This window comes from Harmonia axyridis, chromosome 7 (assembly GCF_914767665.1).
Source record: "Harmonia axyridis chromosome 7, icHarAxyr1.1, whole genome shotgun sequence".
Lineage (NCBI taxonomy): Eukaryota > Metazoa > Arthropoda > Insecta > Coleoptera > Coccinellidae > Harmonia > Harmonia axyridis.
Genome location: NC_059507.1, coordinates 30,938,273 through 30,955,466, shown reverse-complemented (window position 1 = coordinate 30,955,466; position 17,194 = coordinate 30,938,273). Strand labels below are relative to the sequence as shown.

The window sequence follows — 17,194 nt, the reverse complement described above, 5'->3', positions numbered from 1 at the left end:
ACCTGGTACTTTTTTCATTTTTTCTTGCATTGTTCCTATTCCCCTATTCTCCCCTTCTACTTCAACGAATAATCAGTTCTTGCAAAAATGTTTAGTACCATATTCAAGAGGACAATACCTTTTCAATAACATATCGCACGATTTATATGTTCCCTATTCAAATTTAAGGGGTTGGGCTTGCCGAACAGAGGGATGAAATGATCTGATGATGGATTTTATGTAAAAAAATGTCCTCCGCCAGAACAACACTGACGACTCCAAGAGATTATCCAAAATTTCAATTTTTCCTACCCGAAAAGACCTCTATTTACTTTTCAATGCGACACCGTGTATATCTCCAACCAACGTCCGGTTGGCGTCCGTATATTCCCTGAAAACCGCTTGCGGGCTCGCGGAATAAACCAAAAACCGATACCAGTGATAAGAGAGTGCGGGCTCGGTTTTACAAACATGGAAATCACCGTATCCCCATATTCTTTCATCAGTTCGCTTCCACTGCTTCTGGTGGGGAAGGTCATCTACTTTGCGACTACACATGGTTGGACCTCGGACGTTCATAGTGAGCCTCTTCTCTTCGTTTCGCGAGTCACAAGTTTTTCGAGTTTTACCGATACTGTTCTAATGTGATTTTAACTGGACCTATCGGTTTTTGTGTTGATACTGAACCGGGAATGAAGTGAGAGAAAGTTGAGTGAAAGAATCGAGTGCGTAAGTTTGTTATTGTTCATAGTGTTGATCGTCTTTTATAGGTTATTTTATTGTTTCACATTGTGCAGCTACATAGTTGGTTTTCCATTTGTCATTCGCATTATTGATGTTCTAGGTCGATCCAAATTGCATTTACATATAATCGAACACCTACCTTCACTAGACTTGTTTATAATGGAAACATTTTTTCTATCTATGAAAGCGCAAACTTTGTTTATACTCCGGATTTTTTTTTATCTAAACCAGAAATTGTCACAGGGAAACTTTTGGTATGTTTATAAACAAATAATCGAGGAAAAAGCACACCTGCCCACCCTCTAGAGGTCTCCTTCAAAATTAGAGGTCTTTGCTTGATATTCAATAACAATCAAAAACATGAAATCGGGAGAAGCACTGACTTGGAGTCTGGAGCTTTTGAGCGATCGTCCATTCATACACTTCTATTGGAGACCACATATACCTATATAGTTCTGAGGTCTTCAAGAATGTCCAGAACTGTGTATGCATATGTATTGATTAGGTGTTCTTAAATTGGAGGTAAAAACGAAAAGGTCAGATTCCTTGGATCATTTTAGGAAAAAGAAGTTCTGCAAAGTTGTGTCCGCAAACGCTTTATTTTCGAAATACAGAGTGTTGAAGTTTTTTTTCAAATCACCTTTCCTTCACAAGATATTTAACTTAAATTTGTCAATTCTCATAGATACCTATTCCAATTTGAAGTTTTCATCAAGAGATATGCTAATTGTTAATGCAAATCTACAGGATGATATCTTTTCTGGTAGAGTGCCCGCTTCTTGCCTCCAGAACTTGTTTTTGGTGAATCACTGGTAGTTTAGAAGAATGTGAAAATAAATTTTAGTCCAGTATTACACTTTTTGATTTGTAGTTTCGTCGTATCTCTACAAATTTTGAGAAAAAACTTCTAACAATACTCTAGAATTGTCAGGATAATCCAAATTATTATATAGATCTGTTATAGTAAGCTGTGATGAATGAATAAATTTAAGTTTTGGTACTTTTTCACCAAATAAGTGGCGAAGATTAATAAAGATTCGATAAACTGTTGTAATCATCACAAAAAAGTAGGACTGTATCTCGAAAACAAAGCATTTCCTGGCCCATGCTTTTGGGACTTTTTTTCTCAAAATTACCCAAGGAATCTCTCACTGATCTTGTAGGTACCTCCAATTTAGGAACACCCTGTATGTGAGATGTAATTTGTTATGTTATTATATTGTCGGTTGGTTATCTAGATAATAAGTTCTGATGATACGATCCTATTGAAATTTGGCATGAACATTAGGATGATTATCTATTCAAAATTTGAATTCAACGGAGTTGAATCTGTTGAACGAGAATATTCCTTGAATTTGTGGTTATTCAGGTGATTCCATCAACATAAAATTTACCATAAACTTGAAAAATTCGAATGTTATTACTGAATTTTTTTTTTTTTTGAGATTCTACTTGAATTTTCTCTGGTTATGGTGACGCGATAAACATGAAATCTTCCAAGAATATTTAAACAGCAATTCTTCATCTAATGAAAAACTTCATGTCCATCGAATTAGTAGTTTTGAAATTATCAGAAAAACAGAATTTCCAACGTCCATATCTTCAGGACCCCGAGTAGGATTTTTCCCAATAACTGACTAAACTGCGGCATTCGAGATTCGAACTTATCTTGAACATTTTAAGATTCTAGAGGTCTTTCCGTACGAGTTATAGTTTTAACGGACGGCCTAACGCACAACATCGAGTTTGAGATAGATTTGTCATCAGTGAGTAGAACCTTATCGTTTGAGACAAAACCTATATCTGGAGCCAAATTCTAAAAAATACAGACTTCATGACAAAATCATGGGTATAGTTCGATGTTCCAGGAAACGAGCGCTCGAAAACATGCTTTTCGTTTTATATGTATTATCTTTTCCACCAAAACAACAAAAGGTTTGATGATATAGCTTCTGATTACGAGTCGGTTCTTTTCCTCTCTTAAGATATTTGTCCCTTGTTATTAACTTATCTCCTTTTTCCTTCTAAGCTCCACATCATGGACAACAGACTGTACAACTTCGATTGTAGGTAAACTAGATTGAATAGTTTTTGGAAGAATTTTTTATTTTGTTTAGAAACAAAACAAAAACAGTTTTAATGGATATTTCCATCACAAGTTCTTTTTTATATTCAAATTCAAGGGTTGGGTTCTCAATAAAGGATAAAGTGGTTATTTCGTTAGATAGGTAAAGGGTGTTTTTTTAGAGCTACAGAACTTTGAATTGCAATAAAACAACTTCCAAATGGTCAAGAGTTTGTGGCTTATCCGCATAGACCAATGACTTTACATAGCCCCACAGAAAGTAGTCTAGCGGTGTTAAATCACAAGTTCTTGGAGGCCAATTCACAGGTCCAAAACGTGAAATTAGGCGGTCACCAAACGTGTCTTTCAATGAATCGATTGTGGCACGAGCTGTGTGACATGTTGCGCCGTCTTGTTGGAACCACAGCTCCTGGACATCATGGTTGTTCAATTCAGGAATGAAAAAGTTAGTAATCATGGCTTTATACCGATCACCATTGACTGTAAAGTTCTGGCCATCATCGTTTTTGAAGAAGTATGGACCAATGATTCCACCAGCCCATAAAGCGCATCAAACAGTCAGTTTTTCTGGATGTAACGGTGTTTCGACATACACTTGAGGATTAGCTCCACTCCAAATGCGGCAGTTTTGTTTTTTGACGTAGCCATTCAACCAGAAGTGCGCTTCATCGTTAAACAAAATAAAATGGACGTAGTGCGCGATACGTATTCCGCACAGAACCATTATTTTCGGAATAAAATTGCACTATTCGCAAGCGTTGTTCAGGCGTGTGTCTATTCATGATGAATTGCCAAACCAAACTGAGAATAAATCACTTGACAGCTGTTGAATCGGTTGCCATCTTGAACAGTAATGCCGACTTAAAGTAATGTACCTCGAAAAAAAAACACCCGTTATTTAAAGAATTCAAGAACAGAACTGACTTGTCAGGAGCTTTGGAGCGCTAATCAATGCGCCTATTGAGGATTCAAACTATACAATATAAGTATGTATATACATAATTATATGAGATGATGAATTTGCAATTTTTAAACTAGCAGGAGAAAAAATTTCGATATTTACGAAACCCCTATTAGGATTTTGTCAATTAATGAACTCAACTTCGGCATAGAAGATCAGAAACTACCCTGAGAATTTTGAAGTTCTAGGTTTTTCTGTTCGAAAGTTATCGTGTTTACTAACTGATGGACGGACTGAATTGAATCTGACCAGTGATTCGTCATTATTGGATCGAACTTTATCGTTTGAGACCCTTACCGTCTCGAAATTTGAAAAATAGAGACAATGATGAAATATATAGCGTTATGTTTGAGGAACTATCTCTTACTTTCTGAAAGATCACTTTTCCTATCTATCTTTTCAATGAAATTCAGTATATGATTACTGTAATTAGACCTTGGACTCGGACCTTTTTTCAAGTATTGTTTTCTTTTTCTTTAAACTTCCTTATTTATTTAAATCGAAAATAATATAATATACCAATTAGTTGGAAGTAATGGATTTCAAAATTCCCATATTATTGAAAATTCCGCTCAACATTCATAGTATTCAAATTGTTTTTCCAATACTGATAACCCCAAACTAGCGATTTTAATTCTGTAAAACATTGAAGATAAAAATGATCAATACCCAAGATATTATCAATATGTTATTATTGGAGTTCAAGTTCATGCTTATTGATACTTTTTCCCAAAATTCCTAGTCTCATTTGACTTTCTTCAAATGGTATTATCACAGAGATAGAACTGGTTTATGCAAAAGTGAAAATAGTGAAATACCGATAGTAGATTGTTCGATTAAATTTCTTGAGAAAGGATATCGCACACTTTATTAGGAAAAGTGGCCTCTTGTCAAATTGGCTGAATTTTTGATATGTTATAGTCCAAGTCATTCCGAACTAAAAATACAATAGACAATAGTATATTCTAAAACAAGTTGCAGAATGGGCTCCTATTCCAACAAGAATGCGAAATTCGAACGCATGAGTGTTGGAATTGCCTTCTGCAACGAGTATTAGACGATATTTTCTCTATTTCAGTCAAGTTTTGTGGAATATTGTCAAAATTCAATGAAGAATTCGGATTATACATCTTAGTGACTTTTGTTTTGTATCTTAGCAGTTGGTGTGACTGTTAAGAAAATTGACAGATTACGGAATTTGAATTTTACCTAATCGTACGTTTCGAATTTTCAAATAATTTATAATTACGCATTAAATTCCTGAATTATGTCTGACGAAATCGATTTAACACCATCAGAATCAAGAGAAAATGCGAATAAAGTGGCAAATCATTTCATTATATCGAAATTATATTATATTGAAATGTGTTGAAATTTGATAGGATCGATAGATCGAAGTCAGTATAGACAACCATAAAACGAAAAATATAACTGACAACAATGCTGTAATGAGTCATTACAGCACTGTTTTTAGTACTGTAATAGAGAAAAGCTTTTCAATAGGCTATTTTTGACGCTAGAGGCCCCTGAAAACTCTCATTGTTCTCTTTTTTTAAAACAATACTATTAAAAGCATTGTTCTTTGGTGTTGTTACATTTGATCAATTATGAACTGTCCCATTTTTTTTTTTGAAAGGAAAAAATATATAGTGTTCCTTCTGGCGTTAAGTTCGCAAATTGGAAAAATCCGACTAGGGTTTTTCATAAATACAACCGTTCGAAATTTTGTTTTCCTGTTAATTTTGAAGCTGGAGATTCGATCACGTTCAAAATTTGCATTTGGATGTAAAATAAACATCTTAACATGAAGACAAAGGAAAGAATCTACAAGGGCACCGTACGACCGATCATGACTTACATACATAACATGACTGAGACTAGATCAGACACATCTAAGGCAATACGTATGTTGGAAAACAGCGGAAATGAGAATTCTTGGTAGAATTGCGGGAAAAACATTGTATAGATTTTTGTGGATAGTGTCTGCTTTGTACTCACTTATATCGAAAACGTTACATTCTATGAAAAAATTCAAGACAGCTCTTTTTTTAGTAAAAGGCTATTGATTTCAGAAATGGAATCATTTTCTCAAAAAAAAAAACAAGGGTTTAAATGCATTTTCAATAGGAACAGGATCATCGCATACCTGTGTGCACGCCACTGGATTTGGCAGAAGACTTTTACCAAATTCGAAACAACACATTACCTAGATTTCAATACCTAAAAATTAAAATGATGAATTCATTAATAATAGAGTAAAAGGAAAAAGCTGATTTCGAAAACGAAGCATGTTTCATTTTCAGAAACAACATAGTAAATTCAAGCGGAATATCGAAAAAACACCTAATATTTCAGTGACAGCATATCTCATTGATTTGAGATTTTGCAAGACAAAATTTAAAAATCACTTGATAATCTTCCATATTTATTCTCTTACTTTGCCTTATAATGTCGCTATCTATTATGTTATGTTTGTCATTCATCATATCATGATGTTAATTATTATATACATTGAATTTCAGAATGTACAGAATACTACCACTTCTACTAGTCTCCTTTGCACATGGCAATAAACAGATGGTTTATTACCCTGATGATGATGGCAATGTTATTTACAACAACAAAGCATATCATGTGCAATCTCCCTTAGTTCCCTTTGGAAGTTTCGAAGGACCGAATCGGTTCAATCAAGGACATGGTGCTTCGGTGACTAAACATGTCCAAATACCCCCAAGAGGTACTCCTGAGTATGAAGCATTTGTTACTGAAGCCATTTCGTCAGGACTAATGAAACTTACAGTAGCAATCAACAAAGTGATTACAAATCAGTCAAGAAATCAATATAATAATATTGTGTTTGCACCAGTCAGTGTGGCAGGTATGAAATATATTCCCAATACTTTAAGAGTGTTTTTTATAAGTTTCCTTATTCTGATATACTTAGATAACTCTCTTATGTTTCCTCAGCTTCTTTGGCCCTTGTTCTGCTGGGAGCTAATGGAAAGACCTACCAAGAAATTTCTACACTTTTGGGATTTGCAACTGGAGTACCAGATCTTGACAAGAAATCCCAGATTGTTCATGAGCAATTCGGCAAAATGATTTTGAAACTGGAAAGGACTTCAGGGTTTATAATGGAATCGCAAGTCAACTTTGCAATAGCTATCTTCGTTCAGAACAACTTCCCTATAAGAAAACTTTATAAGAACACTGCAGAAAATATCTACCAAAGTGAGGTATTAAATCTTGATTTTGAACAGAACCCATTACATGCTCAGAAATCTATAAATGCATGGGTTTCTGATAGAACAAAAGGCAAAATCAAGGAGGTGCTGGCAGATGCGCCATCTGCTGACACCAAAGTCATATTAGCCAGTGCTATGTACTTCAATGCTCAATGGGAATATCCATTCTATGAAGGAGCAACAAAAAGGTAACACTTTTTAATACCCTTATGTTAGTTCAAATGGCTGTGTTGTGAAATATCTCAATTAAACTCAATAATGAAAGTATATACTGAAAAAAAATTGATTGCTCTATCTAATCTGTTCATATGACGTGGTCTCGACAACTTCAAATCAGAAAAAGAAAGAGACAAAGCGATGCTAATATAAATTCTTGCTTTATGCATTATTCTATGCCTGTGCTAACCCAATTTTTTTTTTAACACGACTTCCTATATGCCTTTAATCACTATGAGAGCCGTCTTGATTATAGTTCTATTTGGGATATCTTTGTCAGAAGGTTTCTGTTCCTTGAGTGTCAAAGTTGAATATATAAAGTATTAATCAACATATGAGGTTTTGGAGGTGTCTAAGTTTATATTTCCATTAACTTTATTGTTGGGAAGATTGCCAAGCTGGCATTTTCTTTTTAGGTGAGAAAGGATTGTGGAAAGTTCTTAAATTGTTAATGTTGGTATAGAACTACCAGACTTCCTCTTCTTCTTCATCAGAGATTTTTCATTTCAATGTTTTTTTGGAAATGTTTTGCGGTATTTTTGTCTCTTTTCATTCTACAAATTCTCATATCTTGAATAACAAACTTTTTTGTTTCTGCAGAACATCATTTAGAATGTGACATGTTCCGTTCTGAAGTAGAATTATTTTCAATTTGAGAACACAGTTCTTGCTTTTGAAGCTGAGGAGATTGTAAATTTCACTCTAGTTAAACTTCATCTGCTTCTTAACTTCTGAAGTACTTTTTCTGTATTGATTTGTTCATTGACAAATTTTCTCATGGCTTTCAACAAATTACTTGTGAGAGTTTCAGCATTGGCGTCATCTGAATATTACAATCAAAATATATTGTACAATTTACGAAGAATTGTTGTTGTTGACCATTTCTGAGTGCTATTCATTTTTTGGACCATTTCTGCAAAAATTAAGGTTTTCCAGCATTTATTTCCGTCAATAATACTCCATGTATCTTCCATATCTGATATATCTCAGATCCTATCATAATCTTTTGGTTTTAATCAGCAAAATAGCATATGCATGCCTTTCAACATTAAAGAGCAGCTTTTATCTTGTTAACCCTAAAACATCTAACTTTTATGTTCTTTTATTCACAGACGCAGATTCTACACTAATGGCAAAAACCAACCTAGCGATATATGGGTGGATATGATGTCGAATGGTGGAGACTTCCCCTATTACAAAGATAAAGTCCTTGACTGCGAAATAATTGGATTTCCATATAAAGGAAATCGTACAACAATGTATGTAGTGAAACCAATGAATTCAACTAAAGAAAAACTAAAATCATTGGAAGATGTTCTAACCTTGGAACATCTGCAAAGATTGGTATCAAATGTACAAATAACATCATCTGTGATTTTATTCCCAAAAATGTTGATAGACTCTACATTAGATTTGAAGGACCCATTGAAACACTTGGGAATTTCTTCACTCTTCAATCCTGCTGAAGCTAACTTGGCTCTACTGTCTCCAGGTGCTACAGCGCCTATTGGAAATCTGACAGGAACAGTAAATTTGGGGAATTCAGTCATTAATCCTATATCACCTACTATTCCCAAAAATCAATATGAAGGGAATGATTCTGTATTGATTTTTAATAGATTTGGAGACACAGTCAACTGTACAGACCTATTTGATAAAACTAATAATAACGTGACAACATGCGAACAAATCGTCTCCAATACAACTAAAAAAGTCATTTATAAAAAAATTGGTGACAAAATTGGAAGAAGAATAGCAAGAAAAGCTAGGTCTTTTGCATCAGATGATCTCGATAGTCTACGAGAAAATATTAACAGACCTGAAAATCCAACTAATTTTGAAAATCCAGGACTTTTCGCAGACAGGGTGATTCATAAAGTCTATATGCACATAACTGAAACTGGAACTGAGGCGGCAGCTACAACAGTTTTTGGATTATCGAAATTAGGCAGCAGAGTCATTTTTAGGACGGAAGTTCCTTTCTTCTTCTTTATAATGCATGAAGAAACTAAAGTTGTTATGTTTTGGGGTTCAGTGAACCGCCCTACACCATTTTACTCAAGTGATTCATCCCCATAAGTGTACTGACTTAATATTTTTTATTTATTTGAACAAAAAGTAATTAGGTTATTGTTTTCCTCTTAATTAAGTGCAAAAGCGTTGTGTATTTTGGACAACATTGAAGTCCCACTTTCATATTAATTTTCTTTTCCATCACCTTACCAAACATGAAAAATGTAAATAAATATATCACTCATACTTTGTAGCATTAATTTTAAATGCCAGCTACTGTAACCTGATCACTTATGGAAAAATATCTTATCAGTAGCTGCTTAACTAAAATTTTCATCTCATATCCAGAAATTAATATGTCAATAGGAATTATTTACATATTTCTCTGAAATTAACAAAGCAAATTGCATTCTAAAACATTAATCTTACCCATGGATCTCAAGATTTTGTTGATCAAATGTGAAAAAAAAAGAATAACAATCAATTTAGAGAATATGATGAATATTGGATAATTTCAATGAAAAAGCCCTACTTATGAGTTTTTCACTCAGAAACTAATGATATTTTGAATGATGCAGAATAACAATTATTTCTGTAAAAATTTATGTTTAATACTCAATAATTCAATATTTGAAAATAATTAATATGTAATTTCATACAAGCTGCTCAATGATAAAACTTAGTGCCTTATAAAAAATTTGACGACAAACACTTCTCAAAGCTATTTTCATCAGGGCTAATTCTTATGCTTTCTTGAGAACTTTGTGGTTGCATGCTAGTTGATCCATTACTTGAGCCAATATTTTCTTCGAATGGAGAAGTTTCATGATTATCTGATAAACTACTTCCTGTTAATGGAAGTCCTAAGAGAAGTCTTATGATATCATTCAATTGCTTTGACTCTTTTATTTGGTAGTATATTCCTTGGGCATCATTCAAAATCTTATCAATATTCAACCTTCCACACAGTTCATTGATGTGCTGAAGAAAGAAATTAATTAATTTCGGAAGAAATTCAGATAGTAACTTGTTATTATATTGTGACTATTGAATCTTATAATTGAAATTTAATATCAATGTTTTGAGTTTTATCATCTCTTAACAGTTTATTTTATTACCTTTAGTATATCTGTGAATCCGTAGTTATTTTCCATCAATGTTTGTTTCTCTTCTGTGAGGATAGCACAGCACAGTAAAAGATGGAAATTTTCACAAGGAAAACCTGTCCACAAGACTTCCCAAAGAGACATACAATCTTCTTCACTGAGTTCTCGTTTGAACCAAACTAACAGCCAACGGAAACAGAAGAACATATTTCCAGAATCGTGATTAGTGAAATAAGAGGCGAGGTCTGGATCTATAAAGGCAACAAGTGTGAATAAATTACTCAGCTGTTCTTTCATTCCATTTTGATCCGCATCAAAATTCGAACTCTGCAGAAATAATGGATGATTGAATTTGTCAAAAAGTTAATGGATATAATTCAAAGTTAACTAAATTTGGAAATAACACTCACCAATCTGTTCATGAAACCAACAAAGCACCAAAATGCATCAACCTCACTCTGCATTAAGTGTAATATCGGAGAAAGAAGATCGCTCATTCCTTGGACGTAACCCAAATCAAAGTTGTACATAACATATGTCATCAGAATGTCATTAAGAATTTGAAGGTTAGGGTTATTATCACCAGCATAAAATTCTATTGTTCTATCTGTTCGACTGACATCCTTCTCAATTTGCGATTTCCTTTCTCTATAATCTGTAAAATTATCCTCTTGGGTTTTAGACATGGTCTTCCATTGTAATTTCATGGAGAAGTATTCATCATTTTTTTGAGCTATTATTCTTTGTCGTTTGGCCTGTGTACAGTTCCAAGGATAATAATCTAAAAGATACTTCCAAACCTCTTTCCTCAATGATGGTGTGATTCCCTAGATTGGAATTTTAATGAAACATATTTTATAAACAATTCAGACACTCACCCCTTGATATATCATGAGTTTTAAGCATTCTGAGTCTTCAATTCTACCATCATGATCTTGTACCCCAAGCCACTGATCTAATGTCAAAGGCTTTCCTCTTGGAAAATCTCTCCTTTTTGGTAAATAAGGCACATCTACCACTTCATAATCACCTTGTGAATGGCTTGTAGAATTACTTCCACACTCTGTGATACTTTTATTTAGCATTTCCTTAACGTCTTCACTAAGTTCCCTGTGTTCTGGACTCCTATAAACTAATTATCAAACCAAATTATGAATTTTCGAAAGAACAGATATATTAACCTAAATCTGTGATCTTAGCAAATGCTTCAAAGGTGGCCACCATCGGTCTCTCTTGGAATTCATCCCATAATTTCCATACACGAGGACCATCCGTACAAACATTCAATTCAGCAAAGGACTTATCCATTTTCTCCATCTCAGGATTCGTTTTGTCCAATACTACAAAGACATGCTTGTCTCTTCGTGAAGGAATTGTTTGTATTAAAGATTTCAAAAAAATCACAAAATGTTCACAATTACCATGTTGAAAGAGGTATGTACAGATTTGTTCGGATTTTCCATCGTTGAACGTTAATCTTCTATTTTTATCAGAAACTCTGAAGCTTTTGATTTCATCAAAGCTAACTTTCAAGAACTTTGATCTGTTCTTATATTCTAGTGGTACAGAACCACTTAATGTTCGTATTCGTTTTTCTACTGTGTTTACCACTGCCCATTCTTGATCTTGAATATCTGAATCAACTGTTACATCATCTATTGGTTTCCATTCAATATTCCTACTTTTATCAGAATACTCAGTTATCATGAGAGTGCCTACAGATTTCACAAAACTAATGAATGATGCGGCAGCAGAAAACAAAAGTACTCCATCTTGTACAAAAAGTTCATGCACATCTTCAGTCTCAGAATTATCACTCATGATTGATGTGATCGAAGTTAGATTATGGTAAAAATTTATTCATCAAATTCGAAATCCTAAACAAGAGCACAATGATTCAGAATGAAATAAAACCACGTCACTTCTTCCTTTTGGGTTATTGACATCACACAGCCTTTTGTTGAGATTATCTCTAGTGAATAGTTTTCTCGTTATTTGTCAAATATAGTTGCCGTTTAAGATAATTGTTTGACTGAACTTGAACAATTCAAACGATGACTTTGTTATGAAATTTATCCGACAAATTTGGAGGTTGACGGTTGACAATTGACAAGTGGCTTTTTCTTACGGAAATCTTGCATGTGATTGATGTTTAAATGAAAGGAAGGGATTTCCCCGACTCTTTTTTTTTTAATTCAAGTAAAAAAAGAGCTATTTTGAATAAAAGGAAAAAACTTGAAAAATTTGTTCTCAAACAGTTAACCATCACGAAAAACTTATTATGTTTAGGAGCGAAATAAAAATACATCAACTGCCTATTGCCCATTGGAGGATAATTCTCTATTTTTCACTCTATAATTCAATGAAATCTGCAACATCAATCTTCTTACTTATATCTGAAACCTTGATAATCTGAGAGAAAGAAAATTAAAAAGCTGACTTGTCGATTGTTTCTGAAGGAGTTTCTCCCTACCGCGCAGATTGAAGTACATTACAAAAGCCCTCTTAAAACCTTCAAGAAGGATATTGTTATAAAGAGTTCAGTTCGTGTGATATGCCTTTCCTTGGCGTTTTGAAATGAAAAATTTCATCGCGACATTTTTTAGTGTAAATTTTTCAGTGAGGAGAATACCAATATTATGAATTTGAGCTCATTTCAAAAACATGTGTGCCTATTATTTGTGTCAGTGGGACTGATTACCTTTTATATCAGTATGAAAGAACCCATTTTAGTCCCTAACAAAAAGCCATTTAGTTTCATTAGGAATGAAACGGAATTGATTGAATTCGATTACGCAGACAGTAATTTTTCATCGGAAAAATCCTATGACAATTTTGCTTTCATTTCAACGAATTATAGCATATCGTCCACTAAAAGGAAAAATTTGAATATTTTGGGACTTTTTGAGTTGTCGACAAAATGGGGCGAAAGGAAGGAAGGTAAAAGTGAAATATTGGCCGCACAAATTGCCATACAGCATATAAATGAGATGAATGTCTTGCCAGGCTATAGTTTGAAGTTATTAGTGAACGACACCATGGTGAGTCTTTTTTTCCAGACGAAATATGCATTTATTTAATGGATTTTAGTAAGTTTCTTTTCTAATACAGTCAGGTAGGAATGTTGTCATCTTTGAAAATGAGCAAGGAAAATTAATTACTAGGATGTCTAAAATAATGGAGTGTCCACTGATGTCGTATAAGATAATGCTGGCGATTCGACTACGGTATTCTCGGTATTTCCCCCTTTTTTCTGTAGCCCTGTAGGTGGCGCTATTGAATAAAACGGCTTTCTCTGATTCTGTGGCAAATCTGTTCATTCTGCCATATCTTTTAGAACAAAATCGTGCGGTAATATCACAGTTTCATACATATTTAATGGTTATATTTCATTATTGGTTTAGTACTTGGAACTCTCCTGGCACGCATTATTTATCTGTCAAATTTGTTATACAGAAATAGTATATTCTAAAATATGTTGCATAATGGGCTCCTATCCCAACAAGAATGCGAAATACGCATTGCCTTCTGCAACGAGTATTAGACGATATTTTCTCTATTTCAGTAAATTGTCGTGAAGTATTGTCGAAATTCAATGAAAAATTCAGACTATACATCTTAGTTACTTTTGTATTGCATCTTGTCAGTTGGTGTGACGAAAATTGACAGGTTACGGAAATTGAAGTGTGTTGAAATTTGATAGGATCGGAAGTCAGTGTAGACAACCACATAACGAAAAATATAACTGAAAACAATGCTATAATGAGTTCATTACAGCACTGTTTTCAGTATGCCCTTGCACATGGTCAGTAGTTATACCAAGCTTACACATCAAATAAGTATTTTACACCAAGTGTGTTCATATTAAATTTATAGTAAAGTTGTTAGAAACTAGAAAATATGTTATTTCAAAAATTACTTCAATTATTCATCAATGTGAGGGACTAAATTTTTCTTTTATTTCAGTGCGACCCAGGTATTGGAGTAGACAGATTTTTCTATGCCCTCTACTCCAACAACAACATCTTATTTTTACTTGGATCAAGTTGTTCAAATGTCACCGAACGTTTGGCTAACATCGTGCCTTATTGGAATATTCCACAGGTAAGCGACACGTTAACACATTTTCGTATGAAAGTATAGAGTGTATACTCTAAATGGTGTTTCAGCTGATAGGGGAACAAATAAGCATATATACCGTATGTAGACAGTGTTGTAACACATCTCTCCATAAATCCCGAGTCTAACCGGTAAAAATTCTAATTTATTGGTCAACATAGTCACCTTCAAGAGTAATACTTGTTCTTCGACGCTGCTCTAACTTTTCAATATATTTTTTGTAGAAAAATTCGTCTTTGCTTTGGAAATAGGCTTCATTGTCGAAAATCATTTTATCATTTTAGAGCCAAATTTCATATAACTCGCATTATCTTATTCCTGTTCTCTTATATTTTAGACTGCTAGATCGCTGACTAACTTTTTCAAAATCACATCCCGACGTTTTTCCTGGAGGAACAAATCCTTAAAAATACTCCCCGATTCTCATAATTCTTTTTTCGCCATTATTCACAAAATGATTCGTGTACCACTTCGGTATATCTATAAATCTGTTTAAAAATGCTATCTATTCTACGTGTTTTATATCACCCAATGCCGAAAAATTGCTTCAAAAAATATAGATCTTATATACCTATATTCATGAACTTAATTTGAAATTCTCAAATCCAAATGTAAATTGAAAAAGTTAAAATATGATAACACTCACATTGCATATATAGGGTGTTTTTTTCGAGGTATATAACTTTAAGTTGACATTACTGTTCAAGATGGCGACCGATTTAACAGCTGTCAAGTGATTGATCCTCAGTTTGGTTTGGCAATTTATTTAATAGTGCAATTTCATTTCGAAAATAATGGTTCTGTGCGGAATACGTATCGCGCACTACGTCCATTTTATTTTGTTTAGCGATGAAGTGCACTTCTGGTTGAATGGCTACGTTAACAAACAAAACTGCCGCATTTGGAGTGGAGCTAATCCTCAAGTGTATGTCGAAACACCGTTACATCCAGAAAAACTGACTGTTTGGTGCGCTTTATGGATGGAATCATTGGTCCCTACTTCTTCAAAAACGATGATGGCCAGTACGTTACAGTCAATGGTGATCGGTATAGAGCCATGATTACTAACTTTTTCATTCCTGAATTGAACAACTATGATGTCCAGGAGCTGTGGTTCCAACAAGACGGCGCAACATGTCACACAGCTCGTGCCACAATCGATTTATTGAAAGACACGTTTGTTGACCGCCTAATTTTACGTTTTGGACCTGTGAATTGGCCTCCAAGATCTTGTGATTTAACACCGCTAGACTACTTTCTGTGGGGCTATGTATAGTCATTTGTCTATGCGGATATGCCACAAACCTTTGACCATTTGGAAGACAACATTTGCCGTGTTATTGCCGATATACGGCCACAAATGTTGGAAAAAGTCATCGAAAATTGGACGTCCAGATTGGACTACATCCGAGCCATCATCTGAAATATTTATAAGTATAATGCGGCACCCCCTTTATGGTTTTTGATGTTAAACTCTGTATTCCTTCCAGTTGTTTCTGACTGAATTACATTCTCATTCGGTACTTTGAATTTCTACAAATGGTATTTTTGATGATCAAGCTTGAATTCTTCCCCTGAATTTTGGCGCCCTATGGGACCACCTTCTCTGCCTACCCACAAGTGACGGCCATGCGTTCATCTATTTTGCAAGTCCTGCCTTCGCACTAGAAGCATGTATGTAGAGTAATTCATGAAATACCCTGTCTCTAAGGGCACATGAATGATCGAACGCTCAGATGTTTCTGACGCCAAGTCAGTAGTGCATTTCTCGAATATTTTCGCAAATGTTGTCGTTTTATTATTGATGTAAGACTGTCACAGGACCAGAAAATTAGGTTGAAGAAATTGTCGCTCCTAAGTTTAACCAGGGCCGTCGCTAGGGGGTAGGCAGGGGAGGCGACCGCCTAGGGCGGCAAAATTCTGGGGCGGCATTTCAATCTTGATCAACAAAAATCATATGTGTAGAAATTCAAAGTAAGAAATAAGATTTAAATCGGTTAGAAACAACACGAAAATATACAGACAATTTAATCAACATTTTAAACTATCAAAGGTGCCGCATTATACACAACAACTCATAAATATCCAGATGTCGTGTAAACCCTCTCACAGCTGTTTACTGTTTACGAGATATTGAGGCTAAAAAACACATGTTCTAATCAGGCGTGTCGGCCTTCTCTTTGTACACTGCTCAATTTTATTGCTTTATTAGGGTATCTAGCCGGTGGAGGATATTTTTTTCTACAATTCTTCAACCAGAATGCCTATTCCCAGATGAATGCAAAATATACGAGAAACGTTTCCATTTCATAATTTCCATCTCATACTTCCTAAGAAATACATATCTGAGAAGTTTATTTTATTTTATACCACGTTCCATTATATAACAATATTTTTTTGATCGTACTGTATGTGCAAAGTGAGTGTTATATTCTGAATTTTTCGATTTGCCTTTGGATTTAAGGATTTCAAAGTAGATTACTGAAGGTAAGTTCTATAATTTTTTATTTTCATCATTTCCTTATTATTATCATTTTTCGGCACTGGGAAGTACCTACGTTCGAAGCGTCGGATGATGAGATAGACTTAATAGAAAAAATCATATTCATTTATTTCAAAATGTAAGGTGCCGAAAGAGAAAACAAAAATTTCAAGATAATATTTTTCTAAAACGTTCTCATACTTCCCTCGACCGGAACTTTCAATTGCTTCTTGAAGAACTTTT

The 17,194-nt window shown here is 34.2% G+C and overlaps 3 protein-coding genes across 5 annotated transcripts in view; 2 read left to right on the top strand and 1 right to left on the bottom strand.

Annotated features, from left to right (window-relative positions):
- Nucleotides 1–480: 480 nt before the first annotated feature.
- On the top strand, nucleotides 481–9,490 carry LOC123684892 (serine protease inhibitor 28Dc). 2 transcript variants are annotated; one of them, XM_045624394.1, is made up of 4 exons: nucleotides 481–704; nucleotides 6,293–6,648; nucleotides 6,738–7,203; nucleotides 8,344–9,490. In XM_045624394.1, the coding sequence occupies exons 2-4, from the start codon at nucleotides 6,294–6,296 to the stop codon at nucleotides 9,308–9,310; spliced, it is 1,788 nt and encodes a 595-aa protein (XP_045480350.1). In that variant the 5' UTR covers nucleotides 481–704; nucleotide 6,293; the 3' UTR covers nucleotides 9,311–9,490. The 2 variants fall into 2 exon arrangements, with proteins under 2 accessions (XP_045480350.1, XP_045480349.1); XM_045624393.1 differs by having other exon boundaries at nucleotides 481–708.
- A 340-nt stretch (nucleotides 9,491–9,830) lies between these two features.
- LOC123684890 (TBC1 domain family member 15) lies at nucleotides 9,831–12,427 on the bottom strand. The gene is made up of 5 exons (XM_045624392.1): nucleotides 11,532–12,427; nucleotides 11,229–11,482; nucleotides 10,761–11,177; nucleotides 10,363–10,677; nucleotides 9,831–10,225 (listed from the first exon to the last, which is right to left on the bottom strand). Exons 1-5 carry the CDS (start codon nucleotides 12,169–12,171, stop codon nucleotides 9,932–9,934), a joined length of 1,920 nt encoding a protein of 639 aa, XP_045480348.1. The 5' UTR covers nucleotides 12,172–12,427; the 3' UTR covers nucleotides 9,831–9,931.
- Nucleotides 12,428–12,588: 161 nt separating this feature from the next.
- LOC123684889 (gamma-aminobutyric acid type B receptor subunit 2) overlaps nucleotides 12,589–17,194 on the top strand; it is a 45,444-nt gene continuing 40,838 nt past the window's right edge. For both annotated transcript variants that reach the window (XM_045624391.1, XM_045624390.1), the window contains exons 1-2: nucleotides 12,589–13,391; nucleotides 14,317–14,454. In XM_045624391.1, the coding sequence (XP_045480347.1) occupies nucleotides 12,990–13,391; nucleotides 14,317–14,454 (540 nt within the window). In that variant the 5' untranslated portion in view covers nucleotides 12,589–12,989. The remainder of the gene's footprint in view (nucleotides 13,392–14,316; nucleotides 14,455–17,194) is intronic.

Excerpts from the sequence above, each read along its gene's own strand:
- LOC123684890 (XM_045624392.1), bottom strand. The coding sequence starts at position 12,171 with ATGAGTGATAATTCTGAGACTGAAGATGTGCATGAACTTTTTGTACAA. Across the intron at positions 11,483-11,531 it reads TGCTAAGATCACAGATTTAG|TTTATAGGAGTCCAGAACAC; the intron begins GTTAATATATCT and ends TTTGATAATTAG. Across the intron at positions 11,178-11,228 it reads AACTCATGATATATCAAGGG|GGAATCACACCATCATTGAG; the intron begins GTGAGTGTCTGA and ends ATTCCAATCTAG.
- LOC123684892 (XM_045624394.1), top strand. The coding sequence starts at position 6,294 with ATGTACAGAATACTACCACTTCTACTAGTCTCCTTTGCACATGGCAAT. Across the intron at positions 6,649-6,737 it reads TGCACCAGTCAGTGTGGCAG|CTTCTTTGGCCCTTGTTCTG; the intron begins GTATGAAATATA and ends ATGTTTCCTCAG. Across the intron at positions 7,204-8,343 it reads TATGAAGGAGCAACAAAAAG|ACGCAGATTCTACACTAATG; the intron begins GTAACACTTTTT and ends TTTTATTCACAG.